This window comes from Chelmon rostratus, chromosome 13 (assembly GCF_017976325.1).
Source record: "Chelmon rostratus isolate fCheRos1 chromosome 13, fCheRos1.pri, whole genome shotgun sequence".
NCBI lineage: Eukaryota > Metazoa > Chordata > Actinopteri > Chaetodontiformes > Chaetodontidae > Chelmon > Chelmon rostratus.
Window position 1 is genome coordinate 17915647 of NC_055670.1, and position 27739 is coordinate 17943385.

At 39.9% G+C, this 27739-nt stretch overlaps 1 protein-coding gene across 11 annotated transcripts; it reads right to left on the reverse strand.

Moving 5' to 3' along the window:
• Window positions 1-1284: 1284 nt before the first annotated feature.
• Window positions 1285-27694, reverse strand: LOC121615908 (alsin-like). Of its 11 annotated transcripts, none has more exons than XM_041950417.1 (41): window positions 27528-27694; window positions 25994-26193; window positions 25195-25355; window positions 24600-24824; window positions 24200-24390; window positions 23956-23988; window positions 23662-23862; window positions 23408-23517; window positions 23065-23291; window positions 22728-22815; window positions 22230-22411; window positions 20335-20503; window positions 19776-19872; window positions 19506-19583; window positions 18903-19130; window positions 18313-18484; window positions 17853-18048; window positions 17405-17470; window positions 16930-17089; window positions 15916-16047; window positions 15469-15597; window positions 15097-15120; window positions 13484-13554; window positions 12738-12804; window positions 12225-12403; window positions 11172-11237; window positions 10792-10890; window positions 10330-10494; window positions 9872-9983; window positions 9075-9152; window positions 8551-8687; window positions 8160-8315; window positions 7934-8048; window positions 7190-7347; window positions 6416-6511; window positions 5982-6161; window positions 5710-5755; window positions 5388-5449; window positions 5085-5234; window positions 4651-4747; window positions 1285-4409 (listed from the first exon to the last, which is right to left on the reverse strand). In XM_041950417.1, exons 2-41 carry the CDS (start codon window positions 26011-26013, stop codon window positions 4371-4373), a joined length of 4962 nt encoding a protein of 1653 aa, XP_041806351.1. In that variant the 5' UTR covers window positions 26014-26193; window positions 27528-27694; the 3' UTR covers window positions 1285-4370. The 11 variants fall into 11 exon arrangements, with proteins under 11 accessions (XP_041806351.1, XP_041806355.1, XP_041806350.1 ...); XM_041950421.1 differs by having other exon boundaries at window positions 5982-6164; XM_041950416.1 differs by having other exon boundaries at window positions 5982-6164; window positions 15469-15600.
• Between the last annotated feature and the right edge of the window lie 45 nt (window positions 27695-27739).

A 27739-nucleotide genomic window follows, 5' to 3' on the forward strand; every position in this document is an offset into this window, starting at 1 on the left:
TTGACCATCAATGAAAGGATGAAGTTCAGTGCCTCTGATAAATAAAATAGAGTGTGCTGATGAAACTTCACCATTTATTCTAATTTAAACAATCAGAAGCGTTGTGTTATTTTACTGGGCAACAAAAGGAATAAATAATGATCCCTTTCAAGTCTACTGACTGAGTGTATTGACTGAAGCTTTAATCAATGTGAAGGCTACACACAGAAACAATTTTATTAATTATATAGTGACAGGACAAATCCTGCCTGAGCCAGCATCTGTCTTTGGTGGCTTTGTAGCTAACTGCAGGGCGGCAGCTCTAACATTTCTACATTTTGTGATTAAAAATATCACAAAGGTATGGTTTTATACAACACAAATTATGAAATCTTAGCTAAGACAGCATTCTTCATTCAACACGGAACAGAGCTAGGGTGGCTTGTGATAGTGAAGTAGTTAGCTAATATCTGATGACAGGGACAACTTGCCAAAACAAATGTGCTTGGGTACATATCGAGCTAGCTAAGTGTTAACTAGCTAATCCTGGAGTAGGCTTCTCCAGAGCTTTCAACCAACGGTGAAAATTTAATCCATAGAGGAAAGCCTTTTCATGCTAGCCGCTCTGGAAAAGGCCAGTAAGTTGAGAAAAGACCTGGTCTAATGTCAACTTTTCTTTCTTTTCCACTTTTGTCAAACTGGTGATATATCTAGCTAATACACTAACTAACTACACTAAGCTACCAGTATTAATAACGCCGCTGTTGGTGGACGCCACTCGGTCACTCACCTGATGAATGCTCCTCTTTGCTTGTGCCCAGAAAACTTGGAGAGGTTGAAAACTTAACTCATTTAGCTTTAGTTAGTTGGTACTCAGGCAGGTTTGATGCATGATATCTTGTTTTAGAGCACTCAGACAGGTAAACTAGCTAGATATTTGGCTAGAGCCCGCCATTTTTCTGTCCACTAACGACTTTACTCATCTGACCTGTCAGTTGGAAATGACGTAACCTCTTAACGCATAACGCCCTCTGATTGGTTCACTCCAATATTTAAAATTATGGTATTACAGTGCCAAAAATTAATCAAATGTAAACTAATTTAGCTGCTTGAGTTTCAAGGTGCATCCTGGCTCACTGTTGAATAAAACTAAGCCATTGTTAATATTATTCATAACTGTCTGTGCTTTCCCTACAAGTCAACATGTCTGCTTTTAAAAATGCATAGGTGGTCTGAGCAGCTGTCAAAACTGGTCATAAGAGTTAAAGAAATAAAATAAATATTATTCACCAGGAGACATTTCCAGAATCAAATCAGATTTATTGCCCTTTTCTGAGTAAACACTTCCTTCATTTTCTAACTCAGTTCAATTATCCATCAAAACGCATTAACATTTTGCATTCAGTTCCCCTGATCATCGTTCTATAAATGCATGAAGTTACAAAAATAGAATTAGTTAGAAAAATAATAAATGGAAGTCATAAATTCAGTAAGGACAGAGCCTCAGCCTGAAAAGATCATGACTAGTATTACATGTTTTAGCCCATAAGGTAGAAACTACATTGCACTTTATTGTTTCTGATCATTTTAGAGATCATAACTATGTTTTTGAGTGATTGGTTTCAGGCCAGTTCAGTACAATGACATCACAAAGGAGTCAAAATGCTTCCAGTAAGAAAACAAAAATATTCACTGTAATGGATGACCAAATTTAAAATGAACAGATTTAAAGTCTTCAAACTTTGATTTTAATGCTGTTCTGAAATTATCTCAAACCAGTGGCTGCTTGAAAGGTAAGAAATTCTGTAAATCTACAAAAAGGATCCTGTGTGTGATGGAAAATGATTGGCAGTACTGAAAAATACAGGAGTTTTGTTGATACTGGGCTAAGACATGCAAAACATCTGTACTGTCCTTTAACCTGGCATTAAAGGAGGCCAGAGAGAGGTCAGCTGAATGCTCATCTCATCCATCCTTAGTTGCTAGATCTGCAGTACACTACCCACACTGCTGTGGTGTTAATAGCAAAACGAAAAGCAAACATTTCATGACTCGCCACATACAGGTAATGAGATGTACTGAGACCTTGACTGAGTATATACGGTACAAACACATTTCAGTAACGCTGCAATGGTAGAAATTACGAGAACATAACCTGATTTTGAATCAAACAGCTGCTTTTCTGTCATTTTGGCAAGTTTTTTGTTCATAAAAACAAGCTCAGTTCTTTAATAGTAAGTAACGTGACAGCAGTTCATGCTGTACAGTGCTTGCACCTGCTCCAAAAATATCAATCTGAACTAACGTTGTTTTTTAACATGGGGTCTATATCTTAACACGTGATAGTTCTGAGTGGATTTTTACAGCTGGTGGGTTTTCAGGTGGAATTTAAAAGTGTGACTCCATGGAGATGCTTAATATCGAGCTTTCTTATATAGGATAAAAGACTGAAGACTGATACTTTTAATAAATCTCTAATAATTTAAATTATATTCTACTGCCAAATAAATTAATTAATATAATTCAATCAAATACCTAAACTCACATGACAATTGTCTGGAATAATCTGAGTCATGCCAGATAGTGAGAACAATGACAATTTAAAAATGATTGTGGATACTGATGATAATTACTTGATCTGGATCAGAAAACGCAGTCATTTTTAACACATGTAGGTGGATTTGAAGGATCAAAACAAACTCATGAAAGCTTAAAGTACCTTGATGCTTTTTAAGATAGCTTGTTAATTAACTATAAAAATGTAAATAAAAAAATCTGCATGTGAGTTAAAACACACAGAGTGATAGACATACAAACATGACATACATTCATTTAAGTAAGTGCAGTAGCAAACATTTTAAATGTCCTATCTCACAATGTGAATGAATCCTTTAAATAAATGAACGGCTTCACACCAAGTGGTCATTGCGTTTTCTGGGTCAACCTTCCACTGCTTTTGAAATCTTTGGACACATTTTTGATAAATCCTGCCCACAAACAAACAAGGACCAAAAACATAATGTCCTTGATGGGGGAGGGGAATAATCTTGGAATATTTCCTTTATAATTTATGACTTGATGATAACTTGAATGCCAAAACTATTCCATGACACAGTGAATATAATCTGCCCTCAAACATTCTCCTGGCTGGTTGGTAAACTAAAGTACAGTCAGTGCAATGTTAAAAGTGTTCCTTGGCAGTTCCATGGCAGACTTGTTCATACATGCTCGTTTACACACAAACACCCTCCATGCAAAAACAAACTGCATGAAATATCAGCAGAAGAATGGACATTTTCTTTACATTTAGCTAATCAGTGTTCCCTTATTAATTATTTTAAGTAAAGAACATAATCATTTCCCTCTGTAGTGACATATTACTGTCCTACTGGTGATTTCCTCTATATTAGTTATAAATACCAACATTTCAGACCTGAGATAAACAGCTTCATGCCTAGTTTCAACATGCAGGAGCACACACCAGTTGGGTTTGTAGCACAGAAAAGTACAAGTATTAAGGAATAAATAAATAAAAATAATTTAAACAGTGTCTAGAAACTGAGATTCTGTTTAGTGTGATGTTGAACTACCTCTCCTGCACTCAAAAGATGAAGATTTAGAAACGTTAATTTAGAAAAAAAGTTAAGTGACGTGCACATAATTTACATTTCCTTTCATTAAATGCAGTATTGACAGGCACCTACACTGTAGGCTTCTTTACATTTTATTTTTTCAACAGTGAATTTACTATAATTGGAGCTTCTCCTCCATAATCTGCTAAAACCAATTTTTACTGTACTGAAGTTCTGTGAAAAAAATAAAATGTGTGGAAAGATAGAAATACTAGCCCCTTATGTTCACTTTTAAAATTTGATCATACTTCAATTTCCTTTGTCTTGAGTGCTTGTAAATCCTGATAGAAAGCAGATAAAAACCTCATAGGGGCCTGACTGTATATTGCATCTACTGTAAAATTAAAACACTGAAAAGTAATGATAACTGCACTGTTCAGTGATGAATATTACTGGACTCAGGAAATGGAAACTGAGCTGATGTATCAGTAACAACACGTTATCAAATGTTGTTAGAACAATGATAACGCAGTTTCCTAACATAACCTGAAGAGGGCGATGTGTTACCTTTCTATGAAAACTGTCCTTCACAGAAAAAGAAAGAACTTTAGCGTGCTGTAAACACTGAAAGGCTCAATGAAGAACGAGGTGTCAGACATCATTTTCCTACTGCTCTCCCTCCCTCTGACATCTGTCTGTGCAGCATCAGTGCAGCTTCCCACTGGCCTCCAGTAGAATACTGCTGGTTTGACTGGTTTTGTTCTGGCAGCTCCTATGTGTTAACTGTTTGTTGACTGTGTGGCATCTTCCTGTCCACTCCTATGTAGTTGGCTCCCGCTGGATCTGGATGTAGCAGGCCTACAGCAGAGTGATGATGAGTCTTTGATTAAGGACTAACAACTGATAATTATGATTCATAATACAAAGCACAAAGATCAAGTGAAAGATTCCTCTAAATTCGTTATTCTAGTAATTTTATATCTATATCTATATCTATATATATATATATATATATATATAGATAGACAGATAGATATGTGTAAAAGCAGTAAAGAGTGTGTGAGTTTGTGTGTGTGTGTGTGTGTAGGGGGGGTCCCACCTTAAGTGTGGTGAACATCATTCCCAGCTCTCCATGCTGAACGTTGGGATCCATTAAATCTTCTATCAGATTAACCTCAGCTCCCAGGTTCCTGATCCTGGAGAGCAGAGCAGCAGAAACACAACATGTCCAGTCAGCAGGCTGCAGCGTCTGCTCACCGCTCCATGTTTGAAACATAACGCTTTGACAGGACGCCAAAGCCTCTTGTTCAAAGTGCGTCGTTAATACTGAAGATACTGCTCAACAATCTAGTTGTAAGTTTAAAGATTGCATGATTTTGTTTAGCTACAAAATAGCTACATTAGCTGTGAACTGTGTACAGGTAATAACTGAATGACAGATAGTAAGTAAACAAAGTGTGTATGTGTGCTTGTGTTTGTTTGTGTGTGTGTGTGTGTGTGTGTGTGTGTGTGTGTGTGTGTGTGGTGACACACCTCGCCCTGAACACCACATAGAGGAACAGGGGGAGCAGGTCGTCCATGCACCACAGGAAGTCACCATGCAGCAGAGGTTTTACTTCCTGTGTCAACTCCTCAAACGTCTTCTGGATGACGAGGAGTTTGTCTGACGGAGTGAAGGTGGTGCTGCATGTGTACAGAGAGACGCACTTTCATTTATACTCGTGATAAAGCACTGTCAATCACAAGTAAATCGCGCTGTATTGTTGGGTGTGAACCAGGAACTAGTACATGAACACAAGCTCCAGGACAGTCTGGATGGGGTCACATGGCAGCTACCTGATTTGTTGGAGTGTCTCTACAGCAGAAACAAAGCAGGCATCTTTACTGGTAGACACAATCTGTGATAAAAGTAAAGAAAACCAGTTACAGACAACAACACAAAAGATGCAACAGCACACGTAAACCTTGTATTGGAATCAGAGGTGATCAATTATGTGTGTACACACAAAATAGTACAACCCTGATTGCAAAAAAGATGGGACGATGTAAAACTGTTGTTGGTAAACACAGTTTGTAAATGATTGCATTTTGTTTTTATTTACGTTTTACACAGCGGCCAAAGGTTTTGGGAATCAGGACTGGATATTTAGTATCTGACCTGCTTTCTCTCTCCCAGAATTGACATCCACACAGGCCAGAACTTCCTACAAGAGAAGAAAACAGGGTGAAACAACAAAAAGAAAGTGTGTGTGTGCGTAATCTGAGAGTGGTAACATACTCTCTCTTTGTGAACATAGACCTCCCTGCACTGGAGGGGGGTCAGAATTTTAAAGGTATTTAAAATACTGGTTACCAACAACCAGAACTACATCATTTAACTCAAGGCCATTTAGACAAATGTGTGTGTGTTTGTTGCATGTACACACTCACTCCTGCACTCCCAGGAAGTTGAGCAGTGACTGGTCGGGCTGCTTGTTGATTCGGAGGATGCGCTCCCAGTACTGGGCCTCCTCCCGTTCCTCCTGCAGGCAGTACAGGGTAAAGAGAGGAGGGTAGAGTCGAGGGAGCAGCAGAGGGAGGAGCAGAGAGGAGCAGCTCACCACCATGACACTGCTGGACAACGAGGAGGAGGAGGAGGAGGACAGGAAACGAGATGAAGGTTCTTCATACAATACAACCTGTCTATTTTAATAGCATTGAGATGGACAAGCTGATGAAGAATTTCATGTTTCAACAGTGATCCACCTGACTGAGTCTTGCTTGGACTCCATCTTGTAAGATGCTATGTGTGTGAGTGTGTGAAAGAGAGTGTGTGTGTGTGTGTGTGTGTGTGTGAGTGTGTGTGTGTGTGTGTGGACACTCACGCCTGCTCTGCTGTGTCAGAGTTGTGTCTGCCTGCTGGAGAGGCAGGGGGGTCTGGGATGATGCCACCATCATCTGGTAACCCCGGAAACAGAAACCTGCAGGCAACAGGTTATGTTGTTAATTGAAGTGGCTAAAATTCCTTTTTGTACTCATCTGTATTTTATTTAATTATGTTATGTTCTTTCTTGTTTTTTGTTGGTGTTGGTGTTGACTCTGTTTGGAAATGATGATGACTGTCTCATAACATGCCGAAAGACTGTTAATTAAGTAACTCTGCATCTTATGGATACACTGCAAAGCAAATCATATGTGTTTAACTTTGTGGACATGCACGAAATAGAGTTTTCACAGAGCTCTTTGACTCTACTTCAATGTGAAGTGGGGAAGATTAGCATTTTGTTCATGTTAATATCGTGTGAATTGTGAAGTGAATTTCTTCATTGTGTGATCAATAAGTCTAATCTAATCTGAAGCAACAAACAGCTACACATTTAGATGAAAGACAAGTTGTTGTTTTCAACTCAATGTGAAGTGCAGTGTTGTAGTTCTTCCCTCCCACTAGCACACATCATACATGAGAGGACTACAGCCCTAAAGCCAGAAGAGTTTCTCCAGCTCATAACCAGAAAGGGGTGAATATACAATGCAACGTACACTCAAATTACAGACCGCTGTGGGCTTCATATTTACAGAACCAAATGAAACTTGAGGGATCTACAAAGGCTGAACTACGAACAGGCGAACAAAAGAGAGAATTCAGAACTTGAATCTACCGGACAATGCAGTAGAAGTGTGTGAGGTAGGCCTGAACCTCCTGGACGGCCTGCCGGAGTAGCCTGCAGTTGGATCCCACGCCGACATAAGTCATCCTGTAGACAGTCACCAACGTCTCCACCAGCCAGCCCAGAGGGTGGAGAGGGGTTTCACAGGCCTGACATACAAACACAGACACGCACACTTTAAGTGTTACACTAACAAAACCACCAATAAAGGAACAGATACTGTTTTCCTAGATTCACCGCGAGTGCCTGCACTTCTTAAGGTAACATTCTTCTTCATCTATTCTCATTAACCAGAGCCTGATAGATTCTCTACCTCATGTACACTCATTTTCTGCATAAGTAGGTACAGCTAGCTACAACTAATTCTTTCTAATGGGACCACCCTACTGTAAACCTTCATGACAGTTATAATGTTCAGTTTCAGAGGTGTATATTCAACTTTATGGAGGATGTAGTTTATGGTGCTGCTGGTGAATTGTATTATGTTATACTAAGAGGTATTTCTGACATTGTGTCAGTCAGTTTATAACAATAAGGGTGGGCTAAACATGAGCAACTCTCAGTCAGTATAATTCATTTATTGTAGGCTGCAGACTGCATTAGCTAATTAGCCGGCAACTGGGTACAATCTATTATGTCTTAGTCAATATCTAATGCTTCATATCTTACAAAGCAAAGCACAGATTCTTATAAAGACAGAGAGACAGACACAAACACAGAGCTTCCCACTCGTACCTTGATGAGGTATCGTCGTATGTTGTCATAGTTTGCAGTGGTGACTGGTTCTCCATGTTGAGGAATAAACTCCAAACACTCCAACACTTTAGTCTGAGACTTACTGAGATCTGGGCTACAAACACACACACAAACATACTCGCTTTGATGTACAGCTGTATATGTAATAAAGGTACGATACCAATTACATTTGCCTGTGTGTGTGTGTGTTGCTGTATGCATCTACCTGTGCCGTCGTGCAGTTGTTATAGTAACCGCTATGTTCTCCCAGGCTGCAGCCCTCTCTCCTCTCCCAGGAGCGTCACAGCCCAGTCGACTCCAACATTCATCAAAGACACAGACCCACCTCTGACCCGCAGGCACCACATATTGACCCAACCTGCTGCACACACACACATTTGAACATTTCACTACACTGATCAAGAGCTCCAGATGGCACCAACTCTGTCTTAGACGTTAATATCCTGTCATGTTTCCAAAAACGTTAATAGTACACACCTGAACATTAATAATAAATCTAATTAATCACACACAAACAGATAAACAAAGGGCTTGCAGACTTCAGAACTGACTGCTTAACAGAAGGGAATTCACTCATGGTGTCAAGTAAAACTCACAGTACACTGCTTCTGTCTTTGCTTTCTGGTTCATCAACGACTGGTTTGGTATACGTTCCAACCACTTTCAGCCCTGCAGTCCACTCGCCACTGAACTGGCCCTCCAGGCAGTCACCATTAGCCAGGGATAAAACGCCCTGAAGAGCAAGGAAGGGGGGGTGATGAATTTTTATCAAACTATATCAAAGGGATTACATTACCCCGTAATTGTGATTTCTTCAACAGTGAAAATCTGTTGATGTCCAACACAAATCTCTCTGGTCATAATGTCTGATGAAAATAATTCCCGCGTTACATGTTAAAATATTTTGGCTCTACATGGAAAGTCTGCCAACAACTATAAAGATTTTAAGTTGGAATTAAGTGCACAGAGACGACTAGTCTGAAAACAAGGAAACCCAGTTACACTACAAAGTTAGTCAATTAGACATAGACAAGATAACCTTATGGATAAGAATTGTTGGAGAGCCTGAAAAACCTACAGCCAGAGCACACATATAAAAGGAGACAGAGATGTTTTCTACCTTCCCATTGACAGTCCAGTCATCAGAAAACTCCCCGTGCAGAGCCGTGTCGTCATCTGACACCAACAGACCTGGACCCTGATATAAAACACACACTGCATCAAACTTTTAAGAGTCATTCTTTCATGCTGTCAGATCTCTGGCCACAGACAAGTCATTTACTACAAGTGGCCACAGCTCTTAAGTTGGGATTTCTGCTGTTTCTTCTGTTGTAGGAGAGAATCAGACATGTCACACTGACACGAGGAGAACCTGACATCTCCATCAAAGGCAGATTAGTTGAAAATTGGTGAAGGCTTTGAAAAAAATGTCACTCCACTGGCACAACAGATCTTCTGGATCCCAAGACTATGACTATAAAGTCACTTTTTCTATTGTGTTACTGGAAGAGGTAAATCAAATCAAAGCTCAGTGGCACCACCTCCTGTCGATAAGTAGCATTACATATCAGAGCATCCCCATGCAAGTTGCTGTTGTGCACCTTCATTTATATCATAATATATTTAAAACATTTGTAGCTTAAATAGAATGAATGATAAGAAGTATGACATGATCGATGATAACAAGTTTAGCAAGATGAACTTAGTTACATCATTAGCACTATTTACTGGCCCAAATTCTACTGGGAGCTCCTCAGACAAAGCCCCGTATGCACTGACATAAACTATGATTTTCAACTTCCTCCACACATACATCAATAACTCATCAACAAAGCTGATGCCTGTTCCTCAGGCTGTTGAGGACAGGTGTGAATCTCAGCATGCTTGAGTGAATACAGTACTTCTGGGTGAACTTACACTCATCTTGTTGTCTCTGAAGGTCCCTTCATAGTACACACCGTGCTGGGTGACAACCACAGCGCTGCCATGCCGCTGCTCGTCCAGCCACACTCCCATGTACTTCTCACCTCTGAAAAGGACATATGAGAGCAGTGAGTGACTAATGACAGTTTGATGAATGATTGTTGTGCACATTCAGTACTGTCAGGATAACATGACACTTGATAAACTTAAACAACAGTCGATAATTAAACTGAGCTGTGCTAATTATTCATCTGCCAATAAATACATTTTTCAGGTTACATTAAGAAAGTGTACATGTTGTTCTAAAATTGTGTTGTGTCACTTCTTAATCCACTGGAAAGAATACAATTCAGTCTTCAGGGTTTTCAGGCTAAAATAAGAAGCCTTAAAGGAAACTTCATAGAGAGTAAATCCAGGTAAATCTGGATTTTCTAATTACAAATGTTATCTACCTGGTGATGTCATCATAGACTCCATATCCTGTCTTCTTGTCATGGACCCAGTGGCCAATGAAAACGCTTGAGGACTTTTTGGCCATCTTACCAGAGCTCAGCATGCCGTAACCGTGCCGCTGCCCATCACTGAAACAGCCCTCGTACACCTCGCCACTGGCATACCTAGGTAGAGCCCACACAGACATGAATACATGTACACACAGATAGTGGCCTAGTATGTCCATGCGCAGAGAAAACCCACTGATTGAAAATAAAATGCTATGAAAAGGTTATGTAGTGCTCCAGTCACAATTTTGGTGGTCAGACACAATAACGAAAGACTGAATACTGCCTTTACTTTTGGCTTAGGCAATGAAGACATGACCCCTGTGACTCAGTTATATACAATTTATATACAAGTCATTTGTCCTCTGCTACTCTGTGCCATACTTACAAGTCAGTAGAAAACGTTGTACTGACTTGTACTTGCCGAAACCATGGATCTTGCCCTCTCTCCAGTGTCCTTGGTAGATGTCCGGCTTATTCAGCGTTTTGTTAGGTATTATACACTCTCCATAGCTGAGAAGAAAAATAATATTTGTAAAGAAATGTTAAGGCAACAGTTTAATCTTTGCAAGTTGATCCCACATTTGTATATAGCGAAAAGCTGGTTTCTCTCTTTCAGGCATAAAACATAACAGCACTAAGAATGAAAGCCGCCACTATTTTCTGTTTCTGTTTAATTATGCTATCTTTTGACAACAGGTCCCCCTAAAGGGAAGAGATATGTGTCATGTTGGAAACGTATAGCATTACATATTCATCAGCTCGTTAGTACTGCACCAGGTTAATGTGCTTACCCATCCTCCAGTCCATTCTTAAAGTTCCCGCTGTACATCTGTCCATCAGGCCATTTCATGGTGCCTCTGTAAAAGGCAATGTTATATATATTTATATACCGTACACAGAATGTAACTATTTGCATGTTTTACACTGTGTGGGCATTTAATTAGCTCCTACAGGCAGAATCAATTTAAGCCTTCATTCTAACTAAGACTGGATTCAATGATGTCTGTACACAGTCCATGCTGACTTCACTCACTCTATGCACTTATTTTGATTGATCCTTCCTGTTCTTGCATACTGTTCCAGAACTAATGTCACTGTCATAATCCAGCATATGGTACACCATCTCTGGTAGTGCATGTTAACTAATTAACACTTTGTTACTGATGTCTGATGCTAAAGGTATGGGGGGGAAACATTTAAAATACTCTACTTCCTTGGTGCATTCAAGGACACTCCAAAATCCAAGAGTTTAAGGTGAGCAGGTAAAAACCAGTGCACAGACTAGGATCTACTCTCGGGAAAGGGGAATATCCATCCAAACTGTTTCCAGAGAATAAGAACATGGGATATATCAAGAAAAACATTTTTTTTTAAAACATATGCAACAGCTGTGTGCATGTGCCAGTGGAGCACATTTCTTGTAAATAATAAACACATTCAACAGTATGCGAGAAGGTTCACACCAGCAGCCTCTGAACACTCTCATCAGAGAGGAAACATCAAATACCTTTAAGGAATTTTGTTTGTTCACACAATGCAGAATAGTCAAATATCACTTCCACGAGGCTGTTCTCAGTAGACAGCTTTAATTTTAGCCCACCTAGCTGCTTCCTTCTGTTGCGTGTAAAAGGGTTTGAACACAGAATCGTTGCTTGTGGCTACATTTGCATTTAATGTTGCTTGAAATATAAACAATTATTGGCTGGAGCTGAATTTACATTTTAAAAACAACTGCGATTCCCGATATAGTGTGTTTGTGTTCCCAGGACAATGAAAATATGGCAAACATTATTCAACACAAACTGGAGCTGAAGAGAAACACAAAAACAAACATGTTCTCTGACCTGCCATGAACTCGTCCTGCCAGCCAGCCCCCGGTGTACTTGGCATCTTTAAACCGTCCTTCTCCAGTGAACGTGTAGGAGGCTGTGCGAGACATTCCCATCACCCCCGGCGATGATCCCTGACCTCCACCACCCAGCACCTGATCTACCGCCTGGTTAATAGATCGTAACCACTTGTTCTGGAGGAGAACAAAAGTGTTTTTTAAAGACAGAATGACCACATAAGAAAAAGGTAAGAACAGTGAATTCTAAATTAAGCTCATGAGAGAACAAAATACTATAATGTCAGTGCCTCAGGACTGAACACAATTCATAAAAGGTGTCTATATCAAAACCCACTCTGAAGAAAAACTGTGAAGACTAAAAAACAAAAAAACACCTTGACATTTTTATATCAGCTGGGCAGGAATGAATAAATGATAATGCCAATAGTTAGTCATTTTTCTACTGAGCATCTTGAATGACAACAAAGCTGCAATAAGTGGCTAATAAGTGTATAAACTGTAAATGTACCTTCTCTTGTGGTGTTGAGGCCACCACAGTGAAACTCTCCTCTGGACACGTAATTTTGATGGCATAGCTGGAGACACACAACACGAGGACAGTAGTAAACTTGTGGTTTAATATACAGACATACTACTACTACTACTTTTGTGGAAATAAAAACGCATCTGGTTTTAGAGTTTAGTTTTCAGCAGTGGTTTGCCGTTGCTTGTTGCATTCAGCAACCACCAAAGGTGAATGTTCACCAGTGCTGAAGTGCTTTAAATGCAGCTCATTTACTAGTCACTGCATGCTAGATCACAAAAAATGGAGTAAATAAGAAGGCAATGAAGAGAATTAATATTACTTCCTACAATATGTATCTCTGGGAAAATGGTTCCATTACCTGCATTTTAAGGTTTAAAGAGGGGTATCTTTCACGCCAAGTTTACTTTAAATAACTGCCGTACTGGTTGCTGCTTGCTGGACCAGATTCAGCTCCATCCATACAGTGGTAAACTCAAATTTCAGGGTTAAAAAAAGACCCCTTCAGACATATGGGTGACATCACACTCTGTCCAAGCTTTTGGCATCAGCAAACCAGACTGTGGCTACAGCATTGCATTACTGTACATGTGGGGGTGAGTGAGATGTCTTATGTTCATTATTCATCATCATAAACACTGGATTTTCCTGTTGCATCCATGACTTTTAATGGCATTAACCACGTTAGCATTAACATTGATAGCTTGGATTTTTAAACACAACAAACTCACAGGCTGCTGCTGTCTTCAGTGACTGGTTTCACCCACAGACAGGTCAGAGGATAGACGTGATGTGTGGAGAACTGCAGAGAGAGACAGAGCAGCATCTTTCTGCATGTGTAGGACATTGATGCTTAATAATACTTCAATGACGCTCAATCTCACTCTAGTCTTTAATATTCTGGTGAATGAAGGAAGTTACACAAAACATAGCCAATGTAATCTCAGTTTTAGGGTTGGTGCATGTGAGGAATGCTGATTAAGATGTCACTGTACAGCACTTCCTGATTCTACAACAAAAATCATATATTTGCCAATAACTTCCACCGTGGAATTTTGACTTTCGTGGTTTCTCATTAATGTGTCCACCCCACATCTGCTTTATTATTGAGAAAAAAGGAAACTAAACCAGAACACACTTGCCAAAACTAACCCAAATTTAAATTATAAATATAGAGCAAAGTATACATTAGGGTTTTCAATTGACTGACTTATCTCAAGTTGGTTTCAAGTCCCTGCAATTAGATTTTCGCTATACAATGGAATGAACTAAAAGCAAGGCTGCCTTGAAGGTAGAAAATCTACAGTATGCTGGAGGATTAGCAGCAATGCAAAGTATGTGATTTATTGATAATACAAAAAAAACATACAAACCCCCTGATATGCTCCTTTTAGTTAGATTTTATGCAATTTAACTTCAAAAAGCACAACTATTACATTTAAATTTCCATACATGCACAATGCAGGATTAAGACTATGTCAAAGGTCTACTGCCCAACAAAGGACATGAACCCAAAACCACAGAGAGAAACAAGGCAGGTTTCACCACTAACTGCTGTCTGTTAAGACACCAACACACACCAAACAGAGAGGAAAGCAAACTATTAGTCAAGGTTTAGGAGAACAGAGACACAGGAAGAGGCAACAGTATATATGCTGTCATCTGGGCTAATCAGTGACAGACACATTGTCTTGTTTACAGCTGGTGATGTTGTCTCTTGGATCAGTGGTGGGTTGCATCCTTTCACCTACATATTTACAGGCTATGAGCATCCTTTCCCCAGCATCTTTACAGGCTATGAGCAACTATGACCTGTTTTCACCATTAATCTGCTAATATTACTGTTGCAAACACGTCTAAAACCCAAATCCACACACACAGCAGCCTGTATGGTAGTGGCTACAGCTCAGAATCAGCCACCAGGAAAACATGTACAAAATAAATTTTAACACAGGACATCTGCAATGCTAAGAGCTGCCAAATGTCAAAGCCTGGTGTGTATTCAGTCAGTCTACCTTCATTAGTGCATTAGAATTCATTGCAGGGCTCTTGGGCTCTTAGTTTGAGCTAGATGTGCAGAAGAGTGTATAGCTCATATCTCTGTACATTAAAACTGGACCTGTACGAATGGGAGAGGAGTAAAAATGTACTGGGCTTTGTCTGAACAGGCCCTTTAACATTACGTAGTCCTGTGTTAACCTTTATTTACTTGCTATGTGAACCTGTCAGAGTGTAAGCACTGAACATAGGCCAGCACACCCATGCTGCTGCAGCACAAAGCTCAGTGTGGTTAAACTGGTTGGTTGCAGGTGAAGTTGGGTAAACTGATGTCAGATATACTTACAAGGCTCTGAGAGGGAATGGCACCCTGAGTGATTGAAAAATAGAATGTACAAATATAACCTTTTTTTATACAGAACATGTTAGAAACACCAGGAAGACAGAGCTGCAAACAGATATCCAGAGGAAGCTTTGTCTGATATGAACAAGACCGACAAAAATCCTGTGGATTTTCTTTGAGGTTCAAACAATTGCTGTTCACTGGGAGACAATTTCAAGTAAACTTAAAAAGTTTTCAACATTAGTAAATCTTATTTACATATCAACTTCTGTCTATGGAGAATTTATGGTGCCCACCAGGGATTTATTCTACCTACAAACAGAAGAAAAATAGCATCATTTGGCAAATTTTCTTTGTGTTTACATGTGTGTGTACCTGTGTGTGCACCAGTACATCATTGAACAGCATGAACCAGTGGTTGGAGAACCGCCCGGCATTCTGCAGAGTCAGAGATCTGTTGCTGCTTTCACACACCACACGACGCTGTGGGAGACGCAGAACCTCCTGCTGAACAAACACACATGCATATTTCCTTCTTAAAATCTGACCGACTGCTGAAGACAACTGTGCATCACACTTTACCAGAAATCCTGCCTCCTGCCTGCCCTTAACCAAATGAGAGGGACATGCTGCATTTACAAAATTATTTATTACAACATCTTAAGTAGTGTAAAACCACAGAAATGATTTTCAAGAGCATTCTTCTTGTCTTCTGTGTATCATAGTTCGGCAAAATAAAATCTCTTGCTGTTTTTCATCTCAACAGCACAATCAGGAAGAATCTTATCAGGTTTAAATAACTTAACACAGAGTTGTGCTCACAGTAGTTTTTCCAGAGTGGGTCTTCCAGAAGAGGAGGGTGGTTTCAGCCTCCTTCTTCCTCCTCAGCAGGGACAAAGACAGGGACTCATACTGACTAAAGCCCTGATGGAGGGACTGATACTCTGCAGTTAACTGGGGGAGAGAATGAAAAAGAGAGAGATTTAATTCATTCATTTTATTTTAGAACAAACAGAAAATCCCCTTGGCCAGCACTTACAAAAATATACCTTCATTAACAGATGACAGTTCAAAATAGACACTCTAGCAGTCTGACTGACCTGTGGAACAAATTTGGCCATTTTATTTCTGCCCATGAAATGAGGAAGAAATTGTGAAATATTTTCTACTCCTCTGTAGTAAATATGATTAAGACTGACTTCTTTATTAAAATCACAACAAAGAACGCTATTAAGTGCAAACATGTGCCAAGACTGCAAAATTCTCTGAATTTTTATTATGAAAATAGTGTCACGCTGTGTCCCACAATGTCATATAATGTAAATGTCAATGTTAAAAGACCCCACTGCTCCCAGATTAACCACTTCCAAGCTTGACAGGAGTGTGAAAGAGACTGAAACAGCAGAACGCTTCAAAAATCACCAAACTGCTCAATTCTCTCCAGATGTTGACCATCAAGCTTCTGTTTATCATGTTAAATATAGATTTTTTACTAATAATTAAGTCAATTAAAAGTAAAGTTTAAGTATTTTTATGATGTTATTATTCAAGCTACAGTATCTTTGTTCAAATGTGATGATAGATTTACATTTATTATTAGTCTTCTTTACAGATTTTATATCTTCATAAAGTCTTAGTCTAGAAACAGGTATTGCAAAATGGAGGGAATCTCATATTCAGGTCAATAAAATGACAGTAATAAGTAACAATATATCCAAAGTTACTCAATCATGGGACATAAAGAAATCTGGAGATAGAAAGTGAAACAGGGAGGGAAAAGAAGGAAGTGTTTGAAAAGAAAGAAGAAGCATTAAGAGAGAGCAGTTTCCACCTCACCACATCGTAACAGGCTGCCAGTTTGAGCAGGACTCGGCTGTACTGGTGAAGCTGCTGCAGAGGCCGGTACAACAATGAAACCAGATCAGCATCGCCGCCGACAGACTGGTCTGACACACACAGTTGAGCAAGCACAGTCTGCTGAGAGTCTAAACACTCACTGGACACGGAGAGACACAAATAGAAATAAGACGCTCAATTATGTTTCAGTATTTAAATCTAAAAATGTGTCAGTTACTTGAAGCTAGTCCATTTGCTTTGTTCCTGTTCAGTTGCTCTTCTTTGCTGCATATGCTGCTGTGATGTGTTTTAAGTTCAAGGTTTGTTCAAGGGAAAATAAAGAATAACTGGTTATTTAGGATGATCATCAGCATTATTGGTCAATCTTTTCGTGCTGACATTAGGACTGGGTCTAGACTTTTGCACTTGCAGCACTCCTCAAATTAAAACAATGAGAAAAAATAAAGGAGCTTACAGAGAAAGTTTACGGAGTGATTGAAATCCACCCATCACCTGGAAGTTACCGACAGACGAACAATACCTGGAGAGAGATGGACACAGAGAGGAGAGAATGTAACATTAGATACAGTATCGGAAATGAAGAACATTGAGACAAATACCATAAGCTGGTGTTGGCACAGAATTTTCCTTTTAATGCGATTTGTGTTGTATGAGAGAATAATTCAACTACAAGAAATACAGTGTGGTGAAGCACAAAGTAAGAGAAACAATGAAGCACAATAAAAGAGTGAGGCTGGGAATAAAATGCGCACAAAGAAAATTTAAAATCCACAAAAGCAGGAAGACTTAAAGGAAGACTTAAAAAAAAGAAAAACTTGTATATTCGCTATAAAAGGACATGAGGATGTCTTACTGATAAATACAGTGTGGATTATGTGCTGAAACAAAATAGTGGACCTTACTCTTTATACGAGTCCAAAAAGTGCTCAGTTTGCATCAGCAGGGGAAGGGAAGTGACATCACGGCCCTGCACATCATGCTGGAAGTAGGTGAGTGACGTCGAGTGTCGGCCAATCAGGGTGCTCAAACGAACAAAACTCTCACAGAGAGAGAAGAAGAGATGAGTGCACGGCTCACCTAACGATGGGCACGAACTCTCTGTGGAGGAGATCACACAAATGCTAAGGTGATGCATTCGCTGATACCGCATTTGCTAGCTGCTCAAATCATGCATGTGTGATTGTTTCACTGATAATTTGTTGTGTTTTGTAGTTCTCTGCATTTGCATTTACATTTACATTTTAGAGGAAAATATTCAGATTGCCATATGAAAAACCACCAGCAGGGGTCAGAGGTGGAAATGCAGAGTGGATACACAGCAGTTGGTCAACAAAGAAGTAGCCAGGACAGAGACCCTCTCACCTCTGTTACGTAGCGGTGTGAGGAGGAGCTTCCTGACGCTGTTCAGCCAGCAGTAGAACTGTCTCTCTCTGGAGGCCATCTCATGGATAGCTGAGATGAAACCCATGACGTTCTGGTCTACCAGCACTGTACAGTTCTGACCCCCACTGCACACACTACTAGCATAACCCATCTACACAAACACACACACACACAAGAGAAACAAATGCCAGTCATTGACTAACAGCATTAGAATTTTTTCTTCATGCCAGTATTTTGCGGTTTCTCTCCCGTCACTCTAAATGTTATATGTTTCTCAGCTTTGTCTCTTTGTTCAATGTTATTCCATCAGATTTTAAAAATGGCAGCTGTAGACGACTGCTGTCGGTGTGATATACGTATCTGCTGTGTGATCAAAAGATTCCTGCTAATACCACACATATAACTTTATAAGCATACTGTTTGGTACTAAACAGTTCCAAACTATGAGCAATATGTAGGAATAAATACACTCCAGTGTTGCAGTTGGAAAAGTGCTCCACCCATCATCCTCCTTACTGTCAGTCCTGTTGAAGAAAAACCACAAACAGTAGTTTTTTAGACATGCAAACCTCCATGCAGAAGGGCAGCAGGGTGGGTCTGACAGTATAACTCTCTGCTCTGTTGGGTGACCTCTGGCATGACCTTTGGTTCGGGTTTGACCTCTCACTCTGTGCTGACATCGGTTCTTGCCGCTGGCCGCAGTACAACAGGACTGGCTGGACACAGTCTCCATCAGCCAGGAGGAGGGAGTGACTCTGACCAGCCGACACATCCCAAACCCGAAGACCATCAGACAGCTACAGTGGCCCGGCAGGGACAAATCACAGAAGATGTATATCTGTTAGTGTGACTAAAATATGTGTGTGTGTGTGTGTGTGTGTGTGTGTACATATATATATCTATATCTTATCTTCTCTCTATGTGTAATTTAATCATATTTTCGATCGATCTACACCTAGATAATAATGATGCTGGTGTCTCCATTTCATTTACACATTTAATGTGTTGTCACGATACAACATTAATATAATGATTTATTGAGTGACTCTTTGACTGAAAGTTTTCAGTGAATCAGAATAAGAAAAAAGCATTTCAACTAAATAAATATGACTAAACATGTGAAATACTGTAAACTGACTGAAAGAAGAGACATGGCTGACAGGTTGCTGTACCTTTGTCTGTTGCGGTACAGTGACAGGACTGTTGACATGACCGAGCTGTCCACACATGTTGCTGCCCCATGAATACACCTGAAAAAAATTAGATAAGTTAACTGATGTGTGTGTGCTCTTGTACCAATTTGACTAAAAGAACTTGAAAGTTTGGTCTGTCTTCACTTTGAAGTGAGGTCTATGACTTGGTTTCAAATGTAAGGCTTAGACTTAGGTAGAGGCTAAGGCTAGGGCAGGCATGTATGCATGTGCAATGTGTGTTTGTGTTACCTGGCAGTGAGCGGTGAGAGCCAATGAATGGTGTGACCCTGCAGCAACTTGGATCACCTCCTCGCCTGTCAAAGGCTTGATACACAGAGGCTGGAGTCTGAAGACATACAATACAAACAATATGTCATTAGATGCGTCAGGGAAATGTACAAACACTAATTCTGAGTACTTAAGTACAGAGTACTAAGTTTGCAGAGGTTTTTAGTTTGGGTAAAGGTCTTCTTAAGTGTATGAGTTAATGACATAATATTACATCATGATTCTAATGTTAAAATCAGTGAAGTCAGTTTAGTCAAAGTACATTCTCTATTAGAAAAACAGAATTTAGTTATATTTCAGATCTCATCCGTGTCTTTCATTAGATGATATATCCAAAGTGTCTGCATACAGTTTCCACCTGGAGCCAGTAGAGACTGAACCTTTAAATCAGTTGCAGGACAAACAGTTTAACATTTGAAATTATTTTCTATAACGTTTAATGTCAATGATTTTTGTTAACGTATAGGAACATATTTATAAAGCCGGGATCTAGGATAAGTGTGCGTCTGTGTGCCCAGACCTGGCGAGCTGATCTCCGTGGCCCAGTTGACCCTCAGAACCACGACCCCAGCTCCACACTTCTGTGTCCAGAGACGGCAGTCCATCGTCAGCCTCCTCCGGTGCTGCAGCCTGGGTTCGACCAGCAGAAGATGGCTTGCAGGCACAAGGCCGCCGTCGCCGCGGAGACCCTGAAAGAAAAAACACATGATCTAATGGAAAAGTTCTGGGAACATAGTTGTTTCAACCAACTGAACCATCAGCTACTAGTTAGTGTACATTTGAGCATCTGTCAAGACTGCAAATGCACTTTATCTGTCATACACAACAACAGCCACTACAAACAGAGAGCGAGACAATGCATACCAAGGAAACAGCAAACATGATCAGTTCACACTGCAATTTTCTCACCTAAATAAACCGTACACATGAGCAAATACACAAACACACATTAACTGCACCGAACAGGTTTGGTATGAACACACCTTAACAACTACAAGTAAAACCCTGTGTGAATCTGTCAAGGTGAAGTAATAAACAGAAACGACAACTGAGGAAAGCAGGAATAACCAAAAGAAAAAACACGGACACTAATGTAAAGACGAAGAATTTAAACATGAGTTGTATGGAAGTTGTTTTAAACTCTTCTGTTCAGCAACATAGTTTAACAAACTTTATAAACAGTTTACTGCTATTCAGTACCAAATAAGTACTTCAAGATATGGGTGACTACTAAAACTGAAAAAAGTCTGTATGCTGGATGGTTTTCAGATTTGTTTTGACAGATGAAGCACTTTCATTCTGACACTCCTGAAACCCTGGGAAAACCAGAAAATGAGAAGTTGGTCTGCTGCATCTGCATGTGAAAAACTGCTTTTTGACATATACCCAATTGAAATCAGTACAAAGGCTCAGTCATTCACAGGCTAGAATGGGGCGAGGTTCACCACTTTGGGAAACACATGATTGTATGAAGGATATTTCTTATAGTAAACACAGCTTGTCTGCAAATGTTTCCATTCTGTTTTCATTTACACTTTACACAGCGTAAAGAGACTTTAAATGAATAACTGAGCTATGAGAAGGGCCCATACATCACAGTATTTATCTTATATCATACAAATGACATTGTGACAAAAAGACTTTATCACAGTTTATCTCATTAAAAAGGACTTAATCTCATGTTATCTGAAGAAAGCAAATATTATCTCAAGATAAATCCTTTATCATGCTATGATCCTGACTTACATATCAGATGATCAGAGCAGATAACATCAGATCCAGGAGACCACATTATTGTTCAGTGTGCCAAAGTAAAAGGCAAACACAGGCAGAAACTGTACTATGTTTCTGTTGGAGATAACCTTTATATCTTTCTTTCTTGTCAGCCAGTTGCAGCTTGGTGCTAACAGTCTAAACATTTCGTTTCATTTGTACAAACAATTCGGGAAATGCACTTACTTGCTTTAGCAAAAACAGTTAAATGAAAAAAAATTATATCAGTCTCATATGTACATTTAACATGAAGTTGGAGGCAGCAGAAAGTTAGCTTCGCTTAGTATAAAGACCGAAAACAGGCTGAATTTGAGCTAGCCTGGCTCAGTCTAAAGTTTATATACTTCTACTTCAAGCTCACTAAAGCATTTTAATTTGCTACTGGCTGATTACCATGCGTATCTTGGTTGTTTATTTCAAATGCACACAGAAATGTAAAAATGGTCATTTCTGGTTGTGCTGGGAATTGAATGCTTTAAATACAGTATTTCTTGGTGAACAGCTTCTTCCAGTATTTATGCTACGCTAAGCAATACCCTCTTGGTTCACGGTATCAACCGTCTCATCTTACTCTTGGAAAGAAAGTTAATAAGCCGATCTCACAAAAGTGTTGTCAAGTTGTTCACACCCTATCATTCCTACCACGGGTGGGTGTTCCAGGCAGGGAGCGTCTCCTGTTTGCTGCTGTGTTCCCTCTCTGGTTTATATTAGTGAGACTGGAGCTCTTCTTCCCCTTTAGTGCCTGCTCCTCTGCCTCAAGGCAAAGCCGAACATCTTCCAAACACACTGGGGAGGAGGAGTATGGCACAGCCAGTCCACTGTTACTGTAGGAAAGAAGGTCAAAGATCAGGGGGCAAATACACTGCAGGTGTATGTGGATGTTGCAGCATAACTGAGTTTTCAGAGTGTATATCTGCATTGGTAGAACATCCCGTTCAATTTTTCTACATTTTAAAGTTAAGCTTGACTTTTGGTTAATTAAACATAGAGGTGAAGTGGAATCCCTTTAATAAAATGAAAAGCCAAAGAAAAAACATCAATAAAAATGTTCTTCTCAACATGATATTATTGAAACACTGATTAATTGACTAAATTCTTGACCAAACAAGGTGCTTCACTATCAACTAAAATTGGACTTACTTGTTGCTTTGACTCTTAATTGGAAAGTCTTCCTTATAACTAGATGTCAACAAATCCGTGGAAGGAGTTGAGGAAACACAGCTGTCATCTGGAGAGAATGACGGTGGAGGAAGAAAGATGTGACAGATAAAAGACGAAAGGACATAGATTAAATACTAACTCTATAAAGAACAAACAAACACATGATAAAGTACACAAAGCAAAGAAATTAAAATTAAAGAGGCACAAACAGCTACGAACAAATAAAGGAACACGTAAAAAAGCAAAAGAATACTAGGGCAAAGATGCACAAATAAAGTTAAACCAAAGGAAGAAAGAACACAACTGAATTACCTACCTGATGTGTAACTGCTCAGTGAGTCTGTATCTCCGGGCCCAGAGGTGTGGTGCATCTCCAATGAGTGACAAGAGAGTTTCTGCAGGAGGCTCTGAAGCTCCATTTCATCAGGGAAAGCTGACTTCTTATTGGATCTGCAGCCTGGCAGTGGTTGGGACTTGGGGCTGCCATCTGTCTGAGTCAGAGGGTCATCAGGCTCAAGCTTGGTGCCAGCTGGAAGATTCTTCCTGGAGTTTTGCAATGGAGGCAAGAGAAGTAGAGGAAAAACTGAAATAGAAAATGGAAAAACTAAAAAAAAAACTAAGGGATAAAAGAGACATCATTAAGTTACATAATGCTGTACTGTTTAGTGTTAGATTTGCCATCTTCAGAAGCCACCGAGGCAGGGCTGCTGCCAGCTGACCTTCCCCCGGGTTGGAGCCTCCGTCTGGGACCTCTTCTTCTGGGAGAGGTCTGGGAATGCAAACCAAAGAGGGGCAGCAACCAGTAAAAAGCTGAACCTCCTCAACAAGCACAGACACTCACAGGAATGAGCGGTTTAAAAGTCAACATTTTTATAGCCACTGTATTTTCCTTAAGTTCTTGAAGTACATTTACCTCGCTTGTCATGACTTCAGTAAGCTCCACCCCTAGTGGACAGTAGTGACCACCATCAACCACAAATGGCTCCTCCTTCTCTGTCACTGTGTAGTGAGGAGACTGGCCCCGCTCCCTCTTTTCAGAAGGCTTCTGGGTATTGTAGTTCTGTGGAGGTAAACTACGAACCAGGGCCAGACTGTGGTAGGCACCACAAGCCACCTGTGGGAAATGAACAGGGATTGCATTTCTAGCATTGTATTTTTTGTGTAAACGTCTAAATCCAGCAATGGGTATATCAGGAAGAGAAACTACCTGAATCACATGTCTGCCTGACAAGTGCTCCACCTGTGCCGAAGACATAAATTAAAATAACGTGACTATTGAATGAAAATGTACAGATTTTGTGTGCTCACATGCACACACCCGTTGAAAGATAGAGCATTCAATATTTAACAGAGCTTCAATATACACAACAAGGTTGAGTAAATACTTTTCATTCTGACTTGTTGACATTTGACTGAATTTCAAATGCTAAAATTCACTGAGCCAAACTTACCTTCTGTGGTCTCCACACAGGGAAGGTGTTCGTGACCAGGCCAAGCTGACAACCGCTGCCCCACGCCCACAGCTCATTCTGGGCCGACAGAGCCAGACTGTGCTCCCGCCCAAAGGCCAGATTCACAACCCGAACCGCTGCTGGAGGAACAACATCACTGTCCACCACAGTGAGCGGACACGGCTCTGAAACTGAAACGAGATACTTTACATAGGTTACAAGTTTTATCCCCAACATGTATTAACTGAAGACAAAGGAAAAGAACATTTTAAAGAAAGACTGAAGGAATGGATAGAGGCAGTGAAGGAAGAAAAAAGTCAGGACGCAAGTAGTGGGTAGTATAGACAAAACAGTGTGAAGAAAAGAATGAAGGATGGAAGCAGGCACGGTGTTGACCAACCTGTGATGTTCGCAGCTATGCCCCTCTCAGTCAGCCCACACTGTCCTGCAGTGTTCTCTCCCCACACGTAGACGTTGCCCTGCTCGCTCAGCGCTCCACAGTGAAAGCCACCGGCGGCCACACGGACTACCATCCTCCCCAGCAGAGAGGCCTCCAGCACCGGATCAGACACCGGAACGCTAAGATCCCTCCACAACAGCTCACCGAATGAGTACACCAGACCACCTGCAAGATGGGAACGAGTGAGTGACGGCTCATTTATATATGAAACATTGAGCCAAGAGACAAATTAATACTAGATCACAAATGTTTTTGCTTAAATTGTGCCTGTGCACAAATTAAGAACTTTCACGAACAGTTTCTTATATGGAGTTCTCGCAAACTGACACACAGACATGTGGTTTGTTAAATTTAGAACATGAAATATCCACTGACTATTGAACATTCCAACAGTTTGCATTTCCAAATTATAATTATGGTTTCATGACTGTTTTAGTTTATAATTTTCATATAATAGCAGCAATACCAAGATATTATTATTTAATTAGTTGAACAATCCTGTTGGTACAGAACAGCATTATTTTACCAGACTCACCCTGTGTCAGCAGGAGTCCATGGTGTTCTCCCAAGGCAGTCTGCAGAACAGGCCTGGACAGGAACACTCTCTCTGGACAGACCTGCGCACAGGAGCCCACTGACTGCCAGATGTGGAGCAGTCCTCGCTCTAGAGGTGTTGGGGCCTGCTCATCTGCAGGCCTGCAGTAACACACAAAATAATATATCACTGTAATGGCCTGAATTGGGCCTTGAATTGAAACACCAGTATCAAATTTTGAACCTGAATATACTTTAATGTTGAGGCTAGTTATGGTTTAGTGACATAAACATGAGTTTTCTGAAAGTTGTATTAAATTCCATCTCATTCATCCATCAACCAGTAATTGCTTGTTCAGCACTTGCAGGCCCTGACATGCGGTTAGGTTTCAAGGGTAGAGTACAACATCTGCAAATGACTTTACAGCAGCAGTGTACAGTTTAGTTTAGCCTAATCAAAGTGAAGCAAGTTAGCAAAGATGACACAACCAGACAATTAGTTTTACTTTAAGACATTTTTTTAACATAAACATATAAAAGTAACAAATTTCATTAACCAACTAAATTAGTCTGTCACTTGAACTGAACTAATGCTATTAAAGCTGTTATTTACAATAATTACACCTTAACAGAGTGTTGAGAGACATCAGTGGTCAATCTAATCCCACATCTAATCCAGATCACATCTAAAGTAAGAGGGATTTTGCTTTAGTATTTAACATCTTTTTTTAAGTGGTTGCTGGTTAGATATAATCAAGGTAGGGACAACTCAACTTATGTGTGTGTGTCGGAGTGTTTACCTCTCTTCTCTGCACTCCATTACTTCTGACTCTCCATTCCACAGGACAGTGAAGGCATCTTTATTCACATTTCTCCAAAGTTCTTGTTTTCCGTTCACTCCCAACAATAAATCAGTTTGCAGGAACAAAGAGATTCCTCTGTCCTGTTTTGACACCTCTTTGGTTCATCTGGCTTCAGGTGCTTGTTGTCTGTAAAATACCTGTTTGTCACCAAAAAAAGTTGTATGAAAAAGACATTATTTGAGTCAGTTTGTTCTCCTCTGGCTCAGGAATGTATTCTTCGTTTTGACTAAATTCAACATATCACAGTACATGTGTATTGGAAACATATTTTTATTGCGATATTGCTGTCCTAGTTTGACAAAATAATCTGAACTCAGGTTCAAAAACAGCTTTTTCCAAGGCTTTCAATTGCAATTTATAGTCTTCAGCTTGCTCAGAAACCTTGAATTAAGATTATTTTGTCAAACTACTATTTCCAAGTCTAACAGTGAACTTTCACACTCTTGCAATATTAATTTCAGTCATGTAGCCCAACCCTACAGGCTGATCTAGTTTGTAATATAAATTGGTCTTAACTGGATTGTTATGATCTGTGATGGCCCTCCTGATATGTCACAATAACTCAATATTCAGTAAAACCATTAGAGTTTTGTAACTGGTGCTCGGTGCTCCTGACGTGCTTTCAGTGCTGGAAGAAATATTCAGAGCTTTTGCTAAAGTAATAGTAGCAACATTATGATGTAGAAATACTCTGTTACAAGTTAAAATCCTGCATTCAAACTAATACTTAACTACTTCAAGGGACAAAGTATTAAGACAAGATGAGATAAAAATCCAAACTTATCAACTAACTCATTGTGCACAATGGCCCATTTCAGAATCATTAATATTACATTACTGGATTATAAATAATGATGCATTCATGTGAATATCACTTGGTGCTGATAAAGTTGGGGCCAATCTTTATCATTTTATATACTCCTGGGTGATATAATTTGTTAGTTGATTCATGTCTTGTAGTAATCTAAATCTACAAAGTGACCATTTACTAAAGGTATCAACCAAATATAATGGAGTAAAATGTGCCTCGATAACGCAGAGGAGCAGATGTAAATTAACGTAAAATGAAATGTTAATGTTGCAGTACAGCCTAGTTATATTCCGTGCATGGCACTATTTAAAAACCTTAAGCATACATTAGTCACCTGTTACGGGATCTGTGGAAATACACATTAACACAGAGGCCGTAACCACTTTAACGTTAAAGCCGTTTATGTACACAGACGCCACAGCGGTTAGTTATTAACGCTAAACACCAAACGCCTCACGACTGAACGTCACAGAGTGAAAATAGAGACAACTGTAACTGACTTGACAAATACACATTTTTATATGCAATGTATGTTACTTCCCCCTGAAATAAACCTCGAAGGTCGTGTATCATCCATATAAGTGAGGCTAAAACGTTTAAACTGAAGTTGGCTAGCTCAGTGCTAACGTTACAACCGCTAAAGAAGCTAACTAAACTTACCAACGGCCAGTTTGACCTCGGGAGACCGTCGCCGGGATTTGTGAATGGGTCCGGATAACCGTGTGTAACTGTCACGGCAGAAACACTGAGCTATGACATTTTTTTATAGTCAAATCAGTACAGCGCAAAGAAAGCAGAAGTTGTCTCTGACAGTTCTGTGTTGTTTTCAGGGAGCCAGCTCTCCGATGGCAGCCGGGCAGGGACAAACACGA

What these genes read in the sequence shown, in the direction of transcription:
- LOC121615908 (XM_041950412.1), bottom strand. Translation starts at nt 26,013, where the DNA reads ATGGAGTGCAGAGAAGAGAG. An exon ending in GCCTGGAACACCCACCCGTG is followed by an intron (nt 20,504 to 22,229) that starts GTAGGAATGATA and finishes TTTTTCTTTCAG; the next exon opens with GGTCTCCGCGGCGACGGCGG. An exon ending in CTCTCACCGCTCACTGCCAG is followed by an intron (nt 19,584 to 19,775) that starts GTAACACAAACA and finishes AATTTTTTTCAG; the next exon opens with GTGTATTCATGGGGCAGCAA.